Source organism: Nelumbo nucifera, chromosome 7 (genome assembly GCF_055504915.1).
Source record: "Nelumbo nucifera cultivar China Antique chromosome 7, China Antique-T2T, whole genome shotgun sequence".
In the NCBI taxonomy this organism is placed as follows: Eukaryota; Viridiplantae; Streptophyta; class Magnoliopsida; order Proteales; family Nelumbonaceae; genus Nelumbo; species Nelumbo nucifera.
This window is the reverse complement of record NC_142655.1, coordinates 52522552-52545955: the sequence shown is the minus strand read 5'-3', so window position 1 is coordinate 52545955 and position 23404 is coordinate 52522552. Positions and strand designations below refer to the sequence as shown.

General features: G+C 39.3%; 1 protein-coding gene across 1 annotated transcript in view; it reads right to left on the bottom strand.

The window, feature by feature from the left end:
• LOC104610972 (LOW protein: exocyst complex component-like protein) overlaps positions 1 to 23198 on the bottom strand; it is a 62907-nt gene extending 39709 nt beyond the window's left edge. Inside the window, exons 1-2 of the mRNA XM_010277848.3 lie at positions 22990 to 23198; positions 16178 to 16272 (exon numbers count right to left, since the gene is read on the bottom strand). Coding sequence (XP_010276150.1) covers positions 16178 to 16272; positions 22990 to 23085 — 191 coding nt within the window. The 5' untranslated portion in view covers positions 23086 to 23198. The remainder of the gene's footprint in view (positions 1 to 16177; positions 16273 to 22989) is intronic.
• Between the last annotated feature and the right edge of the window lie 206 nt (positions 23199 to 23404).

Here is a 23404-nt window from a genome sequence, read left to right as displayed (position 1 = left end):
CCCCTTTCTCTTGTAGAACCTCTTGTATTTACTACATACATGGACCATACCGAACGAGCCCATCCTTCAAACAATGAAAGACCTTAGTGACATGAATTAATTGACCAACATCTGACCCTTTGGGTTTTTTCAAGTTTACCACCAAAGCCTCACCATTTTTGGTTTCTTCAACCACAACAGCAACTCTTTTCCTCCTCAAGTCCACCCCCAACTTTCAAACAATCACCTGGGAAAACAATCCATCAGTCACCCTCTTCTCATTACCATTTAGACTTTCGGAACCCCTGGAGAGTACACATCCTTCTTTTTCTTATATTTCCTTCCCCACTTCCACATCAGTCAAAATTATCTCCTTCTAGAGAGGAAAAAACTCCTTGACCTCCCTCTCTTTGGCCATATCTCCCACATCTTCTCTTCCCAACTCTGAACCATGGTTCTCTACTTGCACCAACTTGTCAAGATTATTTTTTGGTAATAAATAAAAAAGAAAACTTTTATTAAAAGGAATAGAGATAAACAAACAGGTGACAATCCTTCATCCCTATTTTTTAATTACAGAAGAAATGAAGACAACAAAAAACCAAAAGGACGAAAAAAATCCCAGAACCCACACAAGACCAACAACCCCTTTAGTAGGCCCCACCCCAAATAAAGTCCTTTCAATAACACGCCCCTCAGAAGTCCTCTTCAGACCTTTCAATAACAGCTTCCTTGTCATTTCTTCCCCTCCTAACACCCAAAGTCCTAAAGCCTTGTTCGCTTGAACTACAGTTTTCACTACTTTGTCCGCATCTACTTTCTTTTCTACCTTTCTAACTATGTCCAACAACTCTCTCTCCTCTTCTTGCTCCTCATCAAAATTGTCTTCCTCTGAGATCTCATTTTCCTCATCTTTTTTCTCTTCACCTGTGTTGTCTTCCCCTGAACCAGCTTCTTGTCTGCTTCCATGCACCTCTCTTTGCAAGGATCTTTCTAATTGACCTTTATGAAGAAGTTCCACATCCTCTTTTTCAACCTCAAACTTTGACTTATCATAGACACTAATTCCAGCAGAGTTCTTTTCATTAATTTTGGTCTTTGAAACCCTTCTCTTATATGTCCTCTTGAATTTGCTTCAAGGACCATCCCCAAAAATGCCTTCCTTCATCATAGACACTAATTCCAGCAGAGTTCTTTTCATTAATTTTGGTCTTTGAAACCCTTCTCTTATATGTCCTCTTGAATTTGCTTCAAGGACCATCCCCAAAAATGCCTTCCTTCAATCGATGAAACACTTTCATAACATGAACTAATTGTCCATTGTTTGGAATTTTGGGCTTTCTTGACACAGCCTCAACCCTCCAAGGTTTAACACTCCCTTCTAACATATTTTCCCTCTTTTCCTTCCTAAATCCACCCCTAACTTTTCAATAAAAACCTGTGTGGCAGTGGGATGATTTGATGAGACCCCTTACCCCAGTGGAAATTCATTGTCAATGGAGAAAACTTTTCCTTCTTTTTCTGTATTCAAGTTGCTGACATCAGAGATTGAAACTGAGTCTTCGGTGGTCAAAGCCAAAGTCGCTCTTAGCTCTTCAGGTAAAATGTTGGTGTCATGGTTTTCCTCCCTAACCCTGCTTGAGACATATTTCCTCCTCAGGTTCTGTTCTGTTGTTCCATACCTCTCTCTACACCTCCCTAAAGTATCTCCAGCAGACGCACAACAGTTAACCTCAAACAAAATGTCAGGAATCCCAGGACACTGTTTGTTGTTCATGGGCTCCAGAGACTCTAACCTAAGAAACTCTTTAGCCTACTCCTAGCTCTCCTTCGAGAGAGATTCATTCATGACAACACCCAAATTGCTTGAAACTTCAGCTCTAGAAAAACTATCTACCATCCAACCACCCTCTTTGCAAGAAAATTTATCTCCTCCTTCAAACTTCTTTGAAGACAGCTTTTTGATTTCTAGTCTACAGGCCTTCTTTTAAACAATATAGAGTTCCTTCCTTTCTTTCCAAACAAGATCCTGTTCTGCAAACACACTCTTGTAATTAGTTTAGAAGAAGACGATTACAGACCCATAGAAAGGTCCTTCAATACCTCCCCCTCACATCATGTGACCTTGTAACAGTTTCAGACTTATCAAGCCCAATAACATGAGGCCCACAACTAGTTAAAACTGGCCCAACCTCGCTACCCAGAACAAGATCTCCTGGTTTCGAAGCTACCGGCCCAGTGCCAGCTGATCCAGTGGCTTTAGTTCAAATTAAAGCTTCTCTTACAGTCTTACCGGTTCAACAAATCCTGGTTCGAAAATACTAGATCCGATCAGCTCCACTTCCAGCCTAGGATTCAAAAACTTCTCCCCATCAGCCCTTTGATCCTTTGAGTGCTAGACTTTTCATCTTCTTTGTAGCTGACAGTCTACAGAAGAGAACTGCTGCATGCTACCTCTGCAACCCATCCTAATCCTAGGTAAAGCTCCTTGTCTCCCTCTTTTTCAGCACCTTGCCTTGGTTTCTCCTTTAGGGAAACTCCTCAGAAAAATTGAGATGATCCAATCCTGTTCTACCACGAAACCAATCATCTTCAACCCCCAAGTCTTCCTCTCTTCTGGCTGCCGTCCAAAGGGCTACTTCAAGGGAGGTTGCAAGCCAGACTGCGTAAAAGAGATTCAGTCCAGACTTCCACCATCCTAGGTATGTTTTCAGGCTTCACACCATTGAGAGTATGGCTGCTGAATGCAGATTGAAAGTGAAGACTCCCACTAGTTTCCCTCCACAAATTGAAGCGATGGACAAGAAAATTTCTTGCTTCCAAAGATGGAAAGGAAGTCCGACCTATCTAACAGTGACACCATCTTCTTTTTTTTATCAGCAACACAGAAAAAAATTCATTAATTATGAGAGAAACATGATTACAACAAGAAATTGTGAAAGGAACCAGATATAGAAGCTGCCCCAAATCAGTACTACATTTGAGCCCAAAACATGTGTTCTATGTACCCCTTGCTTGGCTAAGCTATCTGCCAAGCTATTAGCAGTCCTCCTCACCCATTTCACTTGGATTAACATGTCCTTGACAGCCATTTGAATTTTCTGAATTCATTCCTCAAATGCCATGCCACCCCCTCCCCTTTAGCCAGCCACTTAATCATAGTTTTAGAATCTCCCTCGATAATCAGCCTTCTAATACCCAGCTCTTTTGCCTTCTCAACCCCAAAAACTGCAACCAAAAACTCTGATCTTGCCACATCACCCTACTCCACAGGGCCAGAGCATAAAGCAATTATAATATGTTCCCCTCTTCATCCCTAACGACTCCCCCAATACCTAAGGGCCCTGGGTTACCCAAACAGCACCCATCAAAATTCAGTTTCTTCCAGCCATTTATTGGAGGAGACCAAACCTCAACAGATCTTTGTCTTGTAGTGAGGATGCAGCAATGGTACCCCAAGCTCTGAAGAAATCTTCAATCTTGAAATCCAAAAACAGCTTCAAACTTTTTGCCCAATGAGCTACCCTTAATGTTATAGTTTCAACCAAGGCTTCCTTGCTCCGTTCCTTCTCTTCAAATATTCTTGCATTTCTCTCCTCCCACACAGTCCAAATTAGTGCTGCTCTAGTGCATCTCCACAAGGTCCTACCCTCTTTTTTGTACAGCTAATGCTAGTAAGGCTAAGCAAACCCTCCAACCTATCAGGAGAATACCACCTGCATCAAAAGAGAGAAGTAAACCAATCCCAAAGAAAGCTAATAAACGGGCAAGAGATAAGAAGATGAATTGCAGTCTCACCATTCAATTTGCAAAGAACACACCTGTTGGGGGACAAACACCACTTTGTCCCTTCTGTTGAAGTAAATCAAAGGTATCAATGCTTCCATGAAACACTTCCCAGCAGAAGACGCTAATTTTAGGGGGAATGGGAGAACACCAGACTTCCTTGACTGGGAAAGAATAGGAAGAAGAGGTGGCAACCAGAGAACGAAAGGACTTGCAAGAGAAATCCCCCATAGAATTAGGACCCCATATTCTAGAATCCGAGCCACCTTCACACAAGAAAACCTTAAACCTGGAAATATCAGAGAGAAGGGAATTTAATACCCAGAGGGGTATCCCCAATCCACACATCCTCCCAAAACCTGATTTTCTGACCAGAGGCCAAGTCATACCTGATACGATGTAAGAAGGTAAGAAGAAAAATCATGAACGGCCTTCCATGGGGCAGCCAAGGTAGCTCTACGAAGACATCCTGCATCCCACCCATTGCTTGATATGCCATGAATACTCGCCACAACCTTGTGCCATAACTTCTCATTTTCATTAGGAAACCTCCATAACCATTTGTTGAGTAAAGCTTGACTCTTCATCTTAACAATACCAATTTCCAACCCACCTTCTCTTTTCAATTTCACCACTTTTTCCCATTTGACCAAGTGGTCCTTCTTTTTTTCCACCGGCTCCTAGAGAAAATCCCTCATAAGTTTTTCAATTTTCCTCACTACCTCCTGTGGCATCCTAAACACTAACATGTAGTACACTGGAAGGTTTGCTAAGGTAAACTTAATAAGGGTCAACCTCCCCCCCCCCCATTGAGATGTAATTCCTCTTCCACCGAGCTAATCTCCTAGAGGTAAGCCTAAGTATTTCATAGGCCACCACCTTTCTCACAACCTAAGGAGTCTGCCAAGCTCCTCAAGAGTTCCTCATCGATATTGATTCCAACCATTAAGCTCTTCGACCACTACAAATGAGTGACCAAAATATTATCTCTCCCTACAAACCAACCCCTAAATAATTGCAGGCAATTTGCTCTTGAGATCAGTTTGCTTGGTGCTTCAGCCGCCAAAGTGAACAAAAAAGGAGAGAGAGGGTCACCTTGCCTAAGTTCCCTAAAGCCCTCAAAGAAATCATACACCATCCCATTAATAATAATTGAGTAGTGAGTAGACTGCAAGCAACCGTTAATCCATTTACACCACAGCTCTCCAAATCCACACCTCCTCGTAATATCAATTAAGAAGTTCCGGTCCACCAAGTCATCGGCTTTTTCCCAGACCAATTTGACAGTCACTCCCCTTCTCTTTAATCTTTTTTGAGCCTCCACACATTCATTAGCAATAAGAATTTGGTCAATGATTTGCCTATCCTACACAAAAGCCCCTTGGGACTTCGAACCAATGGGGGGATCACTTTCTTAATCCTCAAAGACAGCACTTTTGCTATAACCTTCTAAATGCTTGTGACTAGACTGATAGGTCTAAAGTCTCTGAGCTGTATAGCATTGTTCTTCTTTTGAATCAACGCTAAAAAAGTAGAATTCATCCCCACATTGATTACCCCCCTTCTATGGAATTCACAGAAGACTCTGAAAGATCATCTTTGATTATATCCCAACAATCTTGATAGAATGCCATGGTGAATCCATCAGGCCCAAGGGCTTTTGACCTATCCATAAAGAAAACCGCTTCCTTGACTCTTCCTCTTCAAACCTTCTCTCCAAAAAATGCAGTTGATCCTCACCCAAAGACTCCCACTCCAACCCTTCAACCAACCACTTTTCATTTAATGTCCTTCTATAGATAGATCTGAAATGCTTCGAGAAAGCCTCCGCAATCTCTGTCTACTCTATAACCTCACTCTCCCCCACCATTAGGAAGCTAATCCAGCTCTTCCTTCTCCTTCCATTTGCAATGGCATGGAAAACTTCTGTATTACCATCCCCTTCTTTGATCCACCTCTCCCATGATTTTTTATTCCAACTTATTTCCTCTCTTAACAAAGTTTCCCCTAGCTCCTTCTTCAAAGACCATCTCAACTCCCTATCACCCTCATCATGAGAACCCACCACTTCTTTGCTATCAATCGCCTTAATTTGGGAGACCAGATCAGCTTTTTCCTCCTCCAATCTTCCAAATTTCTCCATATTCCACTCTCTAATCCCCTTCTTCACCAATTGAAGTTTATTTATGAAGTTTGGCCCTCCCATAATGAAGATTGATCCAAGCTATTCCACCAAACTTTGACCTTCTCTTTGAAATCCGGATGAGTGATCCACATGTTTTCAAACCTAAAAGGAATTGGGCCACCACCAGCACTCCTCTTAAATAAACAAATGGCCCAGTGGTCTGAGGTAATTCTAGGTAGAGTTCTCCCAGCTAGGCCAATCCAATGTTTTTCCCAATCTAGAGCGACTAAGAACCTATTAAGCTTATAGATAAGATGGGATTTTCTTGGAGGTTTGACCAAGTAAAACAAGATTGTGCCAAATCAAAATCTCTCAATTCATATTCATCAATAAAAGAACTTAACTTCCTCATGCTTGATATTATCCATTGCCTACCTCCACTTGACTCACCCACAAATCTTATAACATTGAAGTCACCCCCAATACACCATGGTCCTTCCCAAAGACCCCTAATGTCCCCTAGCTCTTCCCATAGTTTACTCCTTTCTCTATAAGAATTTGGCCAGTAGACATTTGTGAGGACCCATTCAAACCCATCTTGCAAATTTCTTAACTTAATAGGCACTGAGAACTTACCCACTAATCTTCCATACATTGAATTGCCCCTTCTTTCTAGATTGTTATTATTCCCCCCAAAGCACCCCAAGAAGGAGCAAAACTCCAATTAATATTCCTCTCACCCCAAATGCTTCTTATCCATTTCCTATCGACAACCTGAATTTTTTATTCTTGGATCAAAACAAAATCTGGTCTCTTCTTCCTCAATACCTCTTTAACTGCTCTCCTTTTCGTGGCACTTCCTAGCCCCCTTAAATTACAACTTATCTTCATAATCACAGCAAAAACTGAACCCAAGCCCTCTACCCTATAATCCCTCCTTTCTCTTACCTCCGCTAGCACTGAATTCCTTATCCCCTTCCACATCATTGATAAGTTTCTCCACTTCATTTAACTTCTCCTCTTTCCTCCCTTATTTTTAATCTCCTTATTTTGAGGTACCCTTTCCTTATCTTTCTCCACTTTCAACCTCATCTTGTCAGCCAGCTCCATCACTGGATCCCTCTCAAACTGATGTTCCCCGCTTCTTGTATTCCTTTCCACCTCATTGGTTCCTTCCTTCTCTATAACTAGTCCCTTCCCCAGTTCCTCCCCTCATGGTCTTTCCTCAGCCTGAAGCTCTATAGACCCTAATTGCCCATCCAAACCAAACTCCGCTGCTTCTTTGGTTTCCTGCAACCTATTCTCTCTAGCCTCCAGGACAAACAACCCTCCTTCCCTATCTCCAACTACTTCCTTTTCAACAAGATCTTCTTCACCCAACCCCTTTTCATTAGGCACTTCCAATGGCATATCATGACAAGGATGGGAGCTGACATATCTGTAGAACCAAGAGGAGAGGAATTAGTACCAAAAACTGAAGCAACAATGTTATAGGGGTTACCAGAGGCTGACGAGGCGACTGATTGTCCAACAACGGAGAATGAGAACCTTCAAAACCTTGATTTTCTTGTTGATTCACCAAACCCCCACCATCGTCAATAGACAAAGACTTTGCATTGGACGGTGGGACCAGCATGAAATCAGGATATTGCCATAAATCAACTGTAAATTTACACCTCCCAACTCCAGCTCTTCTTCAGCCAAATCAATGAGAGCTTTACATTTTTTGAAAGGTGTGAAAATCATTGTTCCCTTGAACCTTAACCGTCGACATACCACCTCTGCAATCCTCGTCCAATCCCGAACCTCTTGCTTCACCTCAGCTACCAGCATCTTAGTCAAGTTCTTCTTTCCTTCTTGAACATCAATCGTACTCTTCCAGCTTCCTATTGCCACGATTACAGTTTTCCTTAAATCCTTCTCTCCTATAATTAAATTTTCTTTTTTTTTACATCTCAATCTCTTTGACCATTATGCAAGCTTTCTCAAGGTGCTCATTGAAACCCTTTAAAATGTTAGATATTAAGACCCATCCTCCTCTTCCTTCAGGGAAACAAACCAGCTGCTTTCTTCCTTTCCCAAAAAATTCAAGCAGGGCAATGAAATTACCTCTATAATTCCACTATGTCTCTGCTTCATATCTTCTTCCTTCCACTTCCTTAAAACTCTTCCAGTCCAAACTTTTATCTTTGCACAAGGCGTCAGCAACAAAGTTCTAGAACCAGATCACAAATTCATTCCCAACCAAGAAACACCCACAACTTTTTAAGCCCCTCAGACTCTCCTTCAGGGTTTGAGCAGAACCTAGGTCTGAGAAGGGCAATTAGGGATACAGATTTGGACCACATTTTGTCTTTGTTAGCCATCCTAGAAAATGTATTCTTGGATCCTAATAAGGAGGACACCAAATTTTGGGTTCCTTCCTCTTCAGGTGTTTTCTCTTGTGCTTCATTTTTTGAGACTTTAACTCAGCCTTCTGATCCCACTGGGTTGTCTTTCCCAGTTAAAGAAATTTGGAGTAGGCCCATTCCTCCTCGGGTTGGTAGTTTTTGCTGGGAAACTTTCTTGGAAAGAATTAACACAAATGACCTACTTCAGATAAAGAGACCCAACTCTTGTTTACTTCCTAATAGATGTACTCTTTGTAAAGCTGACGGGAAAACTGGTTACCACCTTATGGTTACTTGTTCGGTTGCTAAATTTGTTTGGGAGTGGGTTTTTCCCTTTTTGGGTGTGTTTGGATACCCCCTGGGAGTGTCCAAAGCTTGTTCTCTCCTTTTTTCAGATGGCCGAAAAAGAGAGGGAAGACTATGTGGAGAAGCATTAGGGTTGCAGTGTGTTGGTCTCTATGGGAAGAAGAAACTCACGAATATTTTCAGATAAGGAAAGAACCACTGAAAACTTATAAGATCTAATTCTGTTAAGGTTGGCACATTGGTTGAAAACTATGGAACTGTTCTCAGATTATTCTGTGGCTGATTTGGTAAGAAATTGGAAGGAGATAGCTTCATCTGCCCTCTATAAGAGGACCTGTAGTCCTTCGTGGTCCCCTCCTCCCTCTGTGTTCATAAAACTGAATTTTGATGGTAGCTGTTTAAGGAACCCGGGGCCTTCTGGGATTGGGGGAGTGTTCAGGAATGAGGAGGGGGCTATCATTGCTATATTCTCAAGCCCAGTTGGGGAAGGAGACTCTCTTAGGGCTGAGATTCTTGCAGCCCTGAAAGGTATCCAAAGAGCAAGGGAGTTGAACATCAGATGTTTGGTCATTAAAGGTGACTCGGAGGTGGTGATTAGGTAGCTAAAGGAGGGAGACAGCAGTTTGTGGAGTTATAACAATGAGAAGAATAAATTCAAATGGCTGAGTAAGGATATTGAGGTTCATTACAACTGGGTGAAGAGGACTGCTAATTCTTTTGCTGATGGGTTAGCAAAGAAAGGGGTGAATAGGGATTCGATTTTTTGGGCTAATTTTTGACTTTTTTCCATTGTATTCTTCTGGTGGGGAGTTAAGTCTTTTTACCTCCCCTTTGTACCTAAGCTTCACATGGTTTCATATCATTAATAAAGTTTCTTGTTATTGATCAAAAAAAAAAAACACCCACAACTTCTTCAGCTCCTAATCTTCAACAACACCTTCTCGCCAACTCTGATCTCTTCAAATGAGAGATTTGTTGCTTCAAACTTCACTAACCTCCTCCACATACCTTATGACCGTCAATCGCTTGTTTAACCATCCAGAATATTCAACTTCGGCAAATTCTACAGGATTTCTGTGCATGTTCAAGATAAGGGCTCATAGCAACAATACCTAATGAACAAGCATCACCTTCAACATCACCCTCTTCTGGTGTTTCTTCTGCCCCATCAGCAATCAACTGAGGACCATAATGAACATCTGTTAGAGTCAACAGTCCAGGGGTATTTGAGTCATTTCATAGTACTTTACCTAAAGTTGTCCGAGGTTAAATAGAGTGTCCCATACATAAAGAGGGGCACAAAAGTCTTTGTACTTATTGTTGCAAATCTATGTATGTATTAATTCTGATCAGCTGAGAGGGTGATTTTTCTCTTCTCTTTCTCTCTTCTTCTTCTTCTTCCTTCCTTCTTCTTTTCCCTTTCTTTTTATTTCAGGAAGCAAATCGGATCTGATTGAACCACTAACAGCATCAACTCTATTGCAACTAGGCTCAGACCATCAGCCTTTGTGCTCCTATCAACTAGCCCTGATGTGTCCCTCTCCTAAGTCTGAAGAGCACCTGCAGAAATCCTACTCTTAGAAGAATCAGGCTTCAAAAGGTCACTTGACAAGTTTGATCTTTCATCCTGAGAAAAATTAGATATCACCCACCCCCAAATCTTTGATGACTTCTTACCTAATCCCTCATGAAACCTTGAAATTTTCTTTTTAAATCTAACAACCGTTTTACCTTTAACAACTTGTGAAAATCAGGATCTCTTCCCCTTTCCCCCTTTCCCTGGTGATGTTTTTGAAATCCATTTTCCTGTATTAGCTGCTTTGGATTAGACAATGATAGATCCCCCCAATGATCTATCACCGCTCAACACTGCTCCCCTCTCACACGTGATTAAGTCACCACGTGACCTAGTATTTAGCTACGATATATTAAGCCCACCTTGAAACATATCTGGCCCACCTACCCCTGCTTTTACTTGACTTACCAAAGTATTCTTTGTTGGCTCAATAACCCCCGGTTCTGTTTTATTAGACCAAACCAAGCCCCAATCAATCCTGTGACCTTCCAGCTCCTAGAAAAACTTGGCCTTTTTCCCCCTAATTTCCCCTTTTCTCCACCGCTAACACCCTGAATAAATGGGCCTTCACATGCCAACTCTGCAACTCTCCCTTGGTTAAAATCATCTTTTTATTGATAAGTTCCCTAGGTTAAAATCCTCGTCCTTCTAACTTCCACCTTTAGTTGTGCCTCTCTTGTATTCCTCTCTATTTGGAAAAATTGCAAGCAATTTGAATTCACCCAATCTCTCTCTGCAACTCTGCCACGAAGGATAGCTTCTTCAACCCTTGTGTCTTCCCCTCCCTACAAGCCTCCAACCACAGAGTTGCTTCAATAGAGGTAGCCAACCATAACAGACTTGCCATCAAACACCTCCATCTTCCTGAGAATGTCCTCCGACTTCACTCCATTGAGAAGAATGACCATTGGGTGAAGATCCAAAGTGAACCCATCTAGGCACCATCCACAGAACGACACAATGGAACTGAATACTTCTTGTTTCCACAGATGAAATGGAAGTCCAACAAAGCAACTATAACCATCATCAAAAAGCAAGAGATATCTATAACCACCCACATTAGGCTGCTAAGGCCCCCATACATCAAAACAAACAATTTCAAATGGAGAAGCAGATATTTTATCACTAGACAATGTTTAGCCAACTAGCAACTTTCAGACTGCAACCTCAACATCTGAATGGGAAAAAAACAAAGAAGGAAACAAATGAAGCAAGGAATGAAATGAAAAATGACCCACACAAACATGCCAGAGCATAACTTTATCAGAAAACTCAGATGAAATAGATCTACTGCATGTGTTACTAAATAAAGTTTGATATAAAAAATGGCATTCATCTTATGAATTAGATGTTCACTTATGCCGAATAAGCTAGGAAATAGAAAGGAAATGCCAAGTAGAATGCCCTCATGAATCTATGAAGCGTTAGACTCTAATGCATATTCCACACGAACACATTGTCCATTTAAGAGAGTCCATGCAAAACTGCCTTGCGCTTTTGTTACAGCTCTCACCTTTAAAACACTAATTGTATTGGTTTGGCTGGATGTTTGTTATCATCTATCTGATCCCACCACCACTATCAGTCTGTCATTCCTTCTAATATGCATGTGTTTTTGTTTACCCTTCCTGAGAAAATCCATCTGCACTAGATAGCCAACCTATCATGTAATCTACTGACTACTCTTAACGAAATAAAAGTGCCCAGAATGTTTGCTCCATTTTCTAATCTTGTTAACAGGGATGGCCTCCACAAATCTGGAAAACCATTTCACCACCCTCTAGCAAGGAAAGCATTCCCTCTACCAAATTCCAAGATTTTGACAATCTCATTCCCATAAAAATGAAAGATGGCCAAATTGAAATATTTTTTCTTCTATGAACAGATGGAAAGCCATTAGAACTAAAAAGGAAGCAATCACAGTCAAGAAAAAAAAAGTTGTTTTGGGCATCATTGTAGTCTCTTTTTTGCACTTCATTGATAACTTGTGATATACTGTAATTCTGTAACTTGATTTCTCTCTTATTAATAAAGTTAATTTTCCTTGCTGATAAAAAAACAAAAAAAAAAGTGATCACAGTCAAGAAGGAAAGAGGAAAAAAATCAAAATGAAGGAATCTTGAAAACAAGGGTAAAGGGGATAGGTGTAAAAGGAAATACCAAATGAATGAAAAGCTTGGGGAGGGTACAAGATGATTTTTTGATCAGCAAAAAGAACTGAGAATTTTATTAAAGTGTACTAAATTTTGATAGTACAATAAGTCCGATCAATCCCCACAAGGTACAAATGTTATAATTGTGCCCAAAATAATTGTTGCCTATTTACCCCTTTTGGGAGGGTACGAGATGATCCAGAATCCCAATAGAGGATCTGATCTGAATTCCAATATGGTCCAAGTTATAACTTAAAAGTAACATCAAGTTCCTATTGACCATGCCTCTGTTACATTTTTATTACACCCATAAAAAATGTTATAAATATATATTTTTTACAGGGGAGGTGACCAGCGGTCACCAACCAGATAGAGATGACCACCCTAACAATAAAATTCAAAACAGAATCCTGAAAAACGACTTCCCTCAAAACCAATCTGCTTAAGAAATCATTGAGTATTTATCAATAGGATGATTACCATTTATCAAAAAAATCAATAGGATGATTACTTGTAAAGATAGATTTCTTTTATCAGTTCTAGAGGAACTGAAATTCACTTTGATGAACCAGATAGAGGAACTAGATGTGAAGGAATCCCAAAGAATCATGAATGTACAAGAAAGAGAATTAAGATGGAGGTTGAAGAAGGAACTAGAAAAGGCCCTTTTACAAGAAGAATTCTCTTGGAGGCAAAAATCTAGGTACAAATGGATCAAGGAAGGTGATGGAATGAAGTAGCCAATGGAATGGAAAAACTCAGTGACCAAACTTGAAGTGGATGGAATGGAACCTGACTCCCAAGAGGAGATAGCCAACTACTTTATAGCTCATTTCAAATTTGTTTTGAGGAAACCTCTAGAAAGTAGAGTGGAGCTGGCTGGTTTGGATTGGCCGAGACCTTTTGAAGAAAATAAAGGCTAGTTGGAAAGGAATTTTAAAGATGAAATCCGGCAAGCAATTTTTTCAATGGATAGATCCAAGGCACCAAGACCATATGGTTTTGCCATGGTTTTCTTCCAAGATTGTTGGAATATAGTTAAAGAAGATTTTCTCAAGGTCTTCAAAGAGTTTGACGATAGGTTTGTCACTAGTCGTGGAGTTAATGCTACATTTCTAGTCCTGGTTCCAAAGAAGAAAGAGGACAAGCATCCTAAAAGTTTTAGATGAATCAATCTGGTAACTAGCATCTATAAGATTTTGGCTAAAGTCTTGTCTTTGAGGATCAAAAAAGTACTTCCCTCCCTCACTAGTCAAGCTTAAGGTGCTTTTGTTCATGGTAGACAAATAAATAATCAAATTTTAATAGCAAATGAATGTGTGGACGAAATGAGAAGATTTGGTAATCAAGGCTTTGTTTGCAAATTGGACCTTGAAAAGGCCTATGATGGTGCTATGGAAGTGTGGGTTCAGGGATAGATGGTGCAATTGGATAAGTGGATGCCTTACATCTTGCCATTACTTGGTTTTAGTCAATGGGGTAGTACATGATTTCTTCCTAGCCTATAGGGGCCTAAGACAAGGTGATCCATTGTCCCCATTCCTATTCATACCGATTGTTGTTGCTTAGTAGACTTTTATCAGAAACATATAGGGCTGGGTCAATTAGCGGGTAGAGAATAGGAAGAAACCAAATCCCGGTAACTCACCTTCAATTTGTAGATGATATTATAATATTTTGCGAGGTATATGATTTGTTGAGGGTGAGAAATTTGAAGAATCTAATACTTCTCTTTGAAAGTGCCTCTAATTTGAAAATCAATTTTGAGAAGAGTTGTGTGGTGGGGCTAAACCTGAAAGGAAGGGAGATGGAGTCTATCATTGCCTGTTAAGAGTGCACTATTTCTGAGTGGCCCTTGACTTATTTAGGACTTCCCTTAGGTGCTAACCCAAAGGAGAGTCAGTTTTGGAATCCAGTGGTGGAAAAGTTTGAAAAAGGGTTCGTGGCTTGGAAAAAGAACTATATTTCTTTGGGGAGCAGAGTAACTTTAATCAGGTCCACACTTACCAACCTACCAATTTATTTTCTGTCCATCTTTAGGATACCTTCTAGGGAAGGTAAGAGAATAGAAAAATTGATGACAAACTTCTTGTGGGAATCGAGGGAAGAGTAAAAGGATTGCTTGATTAGATGGGAGGTTGTGACTTGAAATAAGGAAGAAGGGGGTTTAGGGTTAGAGAGCCAAGTTAATAAGAATGAAGCTCTATTAAGAAAATGGCTATAGAGGTGGCCTTTGGAAAGAAAGAGGTTGTGGCATGAGGTGGCAGCTAGTATCCATGGCTGTTATGAAACTAGTTGGGATGTTGGGGTATCTCAACAGGCTTTACTCACAACACCTTGGAAGGAAATTTTTGGCATCCTCCCTAAATTCCTCAAGTTGGTAAGGTATGATGTTTGCTCTGGTAAATCTGTTCTCTTTTGGGAAGATGTTTGGGTGGGCACTCCTCTGAAAGAAACTTTTCCCCTCCCTTTAGTCTATTTCCTATATAAAAAGGAGTTTGTTTCTAGGTTCCTTTCTCCCCCGGTTCTCCCATTGTCTCTAAATTGGGATTTTGGGTTTCAAAGAGGTTTGAGGGATGAGGAACTTGCTTGCATCTTTGAGCTTTTACTTCTACTAGATTCTGTTTGTCTGGACCCCCTTAAACCGTATAGAAAAAATTGGACTTTGGTTTTGAGTAGCTCCTTTACTTGTGCTTCCTTCAAGTCCCTTTGCTCTACTCTATCCCCTTGTCCCCTTGGGTGTTCCTAGCCAAAGAAACTTGGTTAAGGCCTATTCCCCCTAAAATAGTTGTTTTTTACTGTGAAGTTTATTATGGTAAAATTAATGCTTTAGATAACCTGCAAAAGAAGAGACCTTATTTGTGTTTGTCCCCAAACTGGTGTACATGCAGAATGAGGATTGTTACCATTTACTGATATCTTGCTTTTTTGTTGCAGATATTTGGAATTGGGTTTTTACGTTGTTTGGTGCATGTGAAACTTGCCTTCTAAAGTAAATATGATTTTTGATATGTCTATTTTTGGGTGGCCAATGAAGACAGGGAAGCTTATGTGGAAATGCATCAAAGAAGCTTTTTATGGATTACTTGAGAGGAAAGAAATGTCAAAATATTCCAAGAAAAGGAAAGAAGCCCTATTGTAGTAATGGAGCGTATCTTGACAAGGGCAATTCTTTGGTTGAAAACTTCATCTCTTTGTGAATTATTCCTGTGATGATCTTCAAAGGAGTTGGGCTTCGGCAGCGGTGGCTTCCACAGACTTCAAGAAGAATAGAAGGAATCTTCTCTGGAGGGTGTTGTAAAGCTAACCCTTGATTGGAGTAGTCAAGGCAACCTAGGACCTTCGGGTATAGAAGGGATCTTGAGGGATAAGGATAGCAACATTCTTTCCTTATTTTCAGGTCCAGTGGGAGTTGGAGACTCTACAAGGGTTGAGATACTAGCTGTTATACAAGGATTATAGATTGCCAACCAACTCGGAGTGGAGAATTTGATAGTTGAGGGAGACTTTAAGGTCATAGTGGGTTGGTTGTTGAATCCAAATACTGTTATTTGGGCTATAGAGATCTTCTTAAAAAGTTAAATGGCTTACAAGGAATATGCCAGTCAGATTTCAGTGGGTTAGCAGATCGGAAAACACCTTGGCAGATTCTCTAGCTAAACTAGGGGCTTCTTGGTTTTCTTTGTATTGGGATACCTTATAAATTATATTCTGATAAGAGTTTGGTTTTTGGATTCATCCCTATGGTAAGGTAACATATTGTGCCTCTTCCTGGGGTGATTGTACTCTTTCTTACTCTTTTTAATAAAAATAGCATTCATTCATCAAAAAAAAGGAAGATGGAAACTGTAAAAATCATTACCTGAGGAAGGCCAAATATTTTGAGTGCATATTGCCACATAAATTTTCAACTGCATCTTTTAGGTCCAAAAGCTCACAGCAAAGTTTCCTGATTCCCTGCAAAACAAAGTTACTTACGGTTAATAAAATCTAGCTGTCTTCACAATATATAAAAGCCCAATTACCTATGTTACAGTAAGGACATAATATGGACAAGGTGTTGGACATAGAATTTACACCAAAAATCATCGTATCCAAAACAGAAATGGAACCCATTTTGAAGTGTCCATGAAATATAATCACTTACAAAGGCTGCTACAAAAGCTCCCTAAGAAGGCAATGATGAAGCTTTCAACAAATGGCTTCAAAAGTATAGAAGAGATCAACAAATGAACAAACTATTCGAGAAAACAGCAGTGCTGTCTTTGCCTCAGCAATTGGCATATATCATATACATTATAGCAGTTGTCTACAGGGCTAGGACATGCAAGAAGTATTTAACATGTAGATGCATGTCTTTAGTCCTTTGGGGAACTTGAAACATATTAGCAACATATTTCTTGGAGATATTTAGCATAATTCAAATTCAAGTTGCTAAGTTTCTACTGAAGAATAATATCAGGCAGTTATTATACTATAAATACAACAATATTTTACTAAAACCTGTCATTAAACCATAGCTCCCTAAGATGTAGTTAAAGCAGCCAAGTAACACCCAAGTGTTTTGGCTTTCCAGGGTAAGTCAATGCCTAGGCAAGAATTAGACATCACCAAGGCAACAAAGTTGAATAAATAAATATATACATATTATATGGCGTGAGTATAAACCACACATAAGTATTATATAATTGCATGTTAATAATAAACTATCAAGCACAAATTAAATCAGTAAATGGTAAAGTGACGAATCAACCCGATTTTTAGAAAAAAAAAAAAAAAGAATGACATGATCTTCATAACCTCTTCTATTCATAGGAAATGCACATAAATAACACAAGGATAAGGAGCCCTAAAGTAAATCTATACATATAGACCTATCAATCTAAAATGGGTTACACAGTCATATCGATCTAGAATGGCATTGTTAGTTACATGTCCCCATTAATATGTGTATACTTATACCTCCCTTCTAGTTGGTAATATAGGTAATAGCCTCTAAAACACTCATACAAAGCTTTTATTACACCAGTTCTTTTTTTTTCTCTTCCATGCAACATGACGTAGCAAAGATTTTGTCATTTCGATAACAAAACTACTTAAGAAATTCTGTTGTTCTTTTTCTCAACCAATAATAAGCTGGCTATCTACAGGCAACTTCATTCCTATCATAACTCATACCTAGATTTCACATGTAGTTAGTTCTGTCCTTTTTTTTTTTGAGAAGGCAATGTAAAATTGTACCACTATGATCAAAAGAAAGTATACAGCATGTTAGTGCACTGTACAAGAAGCTTCTGTACATATGAACACCATTAAAAACTCCCAAAAAAATCAACAGCCAAAAAAGAAAAAGACAGAAGATAATCCTTGAACAAAGGATTGATGCTCAGCCATCCCCTAAGGTTACCAAAAATTTGATTGATCAGGACCTCTTCTTGATTTTGCTTTTGTTCAAAAATCCTCCTATTCCTCTCAGTCCAATTGACCCAAATTACAGCCAGAGGGATGGCCGACCAAAGGATTTTTCCATTTTTTGACATACCTCCAATATTCCAGCCTTCAAAAAGGGACTTGACAAAGGCAGGGAAGCATACTTGGAGGAATATTGCTTTAAGAAAATGAGACCATACTCTGCCTCAGAACATGCAGTGGATAAATAAGTGATTTGGAGTCTCCAACTCTTGGTTACACAGAACACATAGGTTATTAGGTAACACCAGCCCCTTCCTGGCCAGCATCTCCTTTGTAAGGAATCCTTCTTCCACCGCCAACCAAGAGAAAACTTGATTTTCGATGGGGCACTCCCACTCCAAATGGCTTTAATAGGGAAACTGTTGCTGGATTCTGACATCAGACCAAAGTAAAATGATTTAACAGAGAAACTCCCATTGTTAGACCACAGCCATACCCTTCGATCCGGAAGTGGAGGATTTTTTGAATTTTGCAATAAGGCTAGCAAGTCAGAGACTTGAGAGATTTAATGATCATTAAAATTTCTTCTAAAAGGAGCCCAAATCATAGAGTCACCATGGATGACATAGGAGGTTGCCACCGAAACCTCTTTGTCCCATGCCAGTGAAAACAAATCTGGATAGACTTCTAAAAGAGGTTGATCTGTGTTGGTGTGAAAAGTTTAATAAATTCTCACACAACATAATTCACTCAATCAAGTGATTGAGTTTTTATTATTTTGGGTAAGGCCCATTCAGGGAATCATACGGATTGTTCCCCTTAATTACATCTCTACAAGAAAGTAGAGAACACCTTTTGATTCTGACTTGGAGAAATGAATGCACAGAACAAAAGATAAGAACAATATAGTACTACTTTAAAAGAACTTTTCATTTCTTTTACATCAAGTGTACAAGAATGAGAAGAAAAAAAAACTCTACAACAATAAATTTCTCTCTTTTCTTTTTGATACAAAGAAGATTTCCTTCTCGCTCCTTTCTTCACAATAAGTTGTAGTCAATCAAATGAAATTACAATTGTAGACAGCCTTAATCCTTTGGATTTTTGCATACAAGAAGGGAGCCGTAGTCAATCAAATTGCATATTTGATTGTAGAAGATTTTATTCCCCTGTTCTTCATTTTCATTTGAAGGGAACCATAATCAGCCTTTGAGAATTAGACTGTAGATGGTTTAATCCCAAGTTTTGTCTTGGAAGAGGGACCATAGTCAACCAAGTAGAGGCACCTGGTCGTAGATGATTTATTTCCATCTATTTCCTTTCTCAAAACTGAAAATAAAAGAGAGAGAAAGAATGATACCTAGCAGAAGACATATATAGGAAGTATTTGCCAAGAGGACTTTCCTTTTCCTACCTGTATTAGTGAGACTTCTTTTCCTTCCCTACATTCCCTTGAGCACTTCTCTTTTCTTCTCTCTTTATCTTTGCTTTCCTTAAGAATCTCTTGTGGCAATTTTCTCCGAAGAAATCCCCTTCTAGCTTCCTTAAGGAGCTTAAATAGGGAGTGGGGTAGCTATGTAACTACCTCCTCCTCCTAGATGAGGGGCACCTGTCCCTCCCACTTAAAGAGAGGGAACTCTCATACGGGACAATTTTTTATAGTTTTGATATTTTGGCTAGCAGACCAGCTAGCCCACTTATTTGGGTTATTAAATTACTAAATATTATTTGCATTAAAAAAATGCCTTAAACAATCTGTATGCCAATTATCTTTCCGAAACTTTAGCCTATCTCCCACCCTGACTTGTGCTTAATCCCATTAATAAAAAAAGGATAAGCTTTGTAGATTCCCCTCCAAACACCACAGCCATAAGGACAATCAGAGTTAGCTGCAACCCACCCATTAATGCGAAGACCATATTTCTGTGCAATAATAGACCTCCACAATTCATTTGGCTCATCAAAAAATCTCCATAGCCACCTGCCTAGGAGTGCCATGTTAAAAGGCTTTAGCTTCCTAATACCCCAGCCCACCCTCTTTAAAAGGTTTGCAAATCTGATCCCAATTCACCAAATGATATTTCTGGGAGTTCTTCCAGCTGGCCCACAAGAAAGGGGGCATAAAGTACACTGAGATACTCTCTTAATCAAGGTCAATTTACCCCCTTTTGAAAGGTACTTTGCTTTCCAAGAAGCCAAACCTTCTCCACCACTGGAGTCCATATGCTTTTTGAGGTGCATTTGGCCCCCAAAGGTAAAATACTTACAAGGTAGGGAACCAGATTCACAACCCAAGAAATCAGCCAGCTTATGAAGATTTTCCACCTCCCCTACCACCATCATCCCACTTTTAGCAAGGTTGATCTTCAGTCCTGTAACCACCTCAAACCAAACTAACGAATATCTCGGATGTAACACTTGTTCAACTTTAGCATGAGAACAAATAATATCATCGGCAAATTGGTGCAGGGGAACTCCCTCACCTGAGGTGTTGACAGAGGAGCCCCCCAAACATCTTATTTAAGCCTTCCATCACAAATTAGAAATAAGAGTGGTGAAAAGAGGTCTCCTTGCCTCAGTCCCCTAGAGCTCTTAAAATTTCCTTTGGCAGGACCATTTAATAAAATGGAAAATCTGGGTGTAGTCACACAAACCTTCATCCTCCTCCATTTTTGCCCGAGTGCATCCTGGTCAACATGTAATCTAGGAAGGCGAAGTTTACAAGGTCATAGGCTTTCTCAAGATCAACTTTACAAACAAGACCCTTCTTGCACTAGTTCTCCTTGAGTCTATCATTTGCTATCAAAACCCCATCTTGGGTGTATTTATTATGGATAAAAGCCCCTTATGATATTGAGATAATTGAACTCATCTACCCTCGGTCTTGCAGCCAACAACTTTGCTATGATTTTGTAGAAGCTCCCAATTAAACTAATTGGCCTGAAACCCTTCAGCTCCGAAGCACCTTTCTTCTTTGGATTTAGAGAGATAAAAGTGGCATTAAGGCTCCTTTCCAGGGCAGCTGAAGAATGGAATTGTGCAACTAGCTCCAAAAATTTCTTGAAAAAAGAATTGTAAAACCATCTGGCCCAAGGGCTTTATCCCCCTCCATTTCATCCAGGACTGATTTGACTTCCTTTTCTATAAAAGGCCTCAGAGGCTCTGTTAAACTGTAGGCCATCTAACTTTGGCCTGAGTTCACATAAAGCTTCTTGTAATAGCCAATAATTGACTTCTCTAGTTCATATTCCCTTTCAATCAGTCTTCCTTGGACACTTAACTTCTTGATTGTGGTTATCCTCCTTTCATTTGCTACCTTGTGAAAGAAAGAAGAATTATTATCCCCTTCCTTAAGTTGTTGTACTCGGGAGAAATGCCTCCAATGGATTTCGTCTTGATAGGCTAAACTGTCATACTCCTTGGCCAAAAATCTTTGTCTTTTCTTTCCCTCATCGAGGGGTACTGTTTCTTCCTCCCTGTCCAGATCAGAGATGATTTTCCTGCATTCCTCTTTAGGTCCACAACATCATATCATCATGAAAAAAAAGAGATATCAACAATCTCTCCCAGAACTAGATTTTACCTTATGAATACCATTTCCATATTTTTCTTTCAAGATCAAAGGTGTGCTTAGACACAGAGGCGAGGCACGTTTTAGGGTATGCACATCACCTAGGTCTCAAGCAGAGTATTTTCAAGGGGCTTGGTACAAAGGCGGCTCGTAGAATCAAGAATGCATAATGTTTAACACCATATTAGCTATTTGAAGTAATGCAATTGGGAAAAAATAAAGAGATTAAGAGTTTACATGCTTGAATATGTTTTATATGTTATGTTAGATTTTATTTTTAAACTTTCATTTTAAATATGTTTTACATGTTATGTTTATGTATCTTAATTTGAGATAATAGGTTTGTAAAGCATTTATTTTAAAATTTAAGTTTATATTTTTAATTGATAATTTGTTTAATATTTCAATAATTTGCGTTTTTTGAATTTTTTGGATTATTTTAATTTTGTTGGCATTTTTTTAGTTTTAGAATTTCTTTGCATTTTTGTGCCTTGCTTCAAAAGGGTAATGCACCTCACCTTGCGCCTTGCGCCTCGTACGCAAAATAGTCCTTGCGCTTTTTTTGCGCCTTTCACTTTTAAAACACTGGATTCCTTCCAAAAGTAAATTTTTATTATAGATACAACAAAAAATAAACAATAGCTAAGCACCTGAACCAAAATATACAAGTATATAATTGATGGTGGACCTAATGGCCCAACTTTATCCCTTGTAATGAATGTAACCTTAAAGCTACTTTCATGGATGTATTTAGTAGTTTAAAGAGCACCAAACTCCACTATTCTAACCTATTGGCATCAAATTAAGGAATAAACAACCACTTGTTTCCATAACCAAAAAAATATAAAATAAAAATATAAAATTAGAAAACGCAAAACATAAATAAAAGCAGCAAACCCCAACTGAGAGAACAGCAGACTATTGAAGCTTCTATAAACTTTTTTTATTAGAAAAAGGATTTCATTGATAAATTAAAACTTAAAACAACTGTTGGAGATTCCCAACACACCCTGGACACATGGGTTTACATTTATTCCCAGAATAAGTTAGGTCTGTCAACTCCCTGCTTAGCTAGAACATCTGCCACCCCATTTGCAGTTCTTCTCACCCAGCTGAAACTAGAATTTATTTGCTTTACAATGATATTAATTTCCCTAAAAGTGTGTCTATAGTTCCAAAGTGCTAATTTGACTTGCTTTGTCCAATGAAGCTTCTATTAACATTTACACCCTTCTTTTCCACTTATGTCAAGGAAACCCACATTTTGGTTTCACAGAAAAGATCCATGCGCACTGTGCTGTCAATTATAAGGAGAATATTCCACGACAAGATTTTTCACAGATATAATTTTAACTATAGAAAATCTTCCACAAGCCATTCAACCCCTCCCCAAGCAAAAATAAAATAAATAAAAGATTTTCACATATTTAACTTAAAAAAAAAAAAAAAAAGAACTTCAATGAAATCCAAGAAAAAAAATGCGTAGATGAACAATGCTCCCAAATTCCCAATTACCAAGCTTCTTGGGGGTTGAACTTGAAATGGAGAAATTGGGACGAAATGAACACCATTTCTTCATTATATTCAAGGATTGATCTTAATAATGGGGGACTTAACACCATTAAAATGCAAATAAGTAAAGGGGAAGAGAAAAATAATAAGATAAACTGATAAAAGTAAGGTTTAAGAACCTTCTCTGTGTTTGATTGATAAACAGCGTCGACTTTAGACTGTGGAGTGATCCACTCATGAGTTGGGAAGTCGTCCTCTTCTTCGCTGCTCTCCATTTCGCTTCTCTCCCTCTCACACGCGGTTTCTTTCTGCCTTTTCGCAGAGACGACTGAGCCCGTGAACGGACCACGGAAAGAGTGTGGACTGTGGAGAAGAGGTTTCGGCCTTTTCGGGTTTGGAAAACATCATTTGGTTAAAAACCAAAAAACCGAACCGGAAAACCAAAAGTGCGTTTCGGTTTCGGTTTTTGGAAATTTTGATTCGAAAATAGCATTCGGTTTAAATTCGAACCGAATTAACCAAACTCTGTAAGGTTGTGTTTGGTTTGAAAGAAAAAAGTAGGGAAAGGTAGGCAAACTAGGTTTGTTAAGGTTT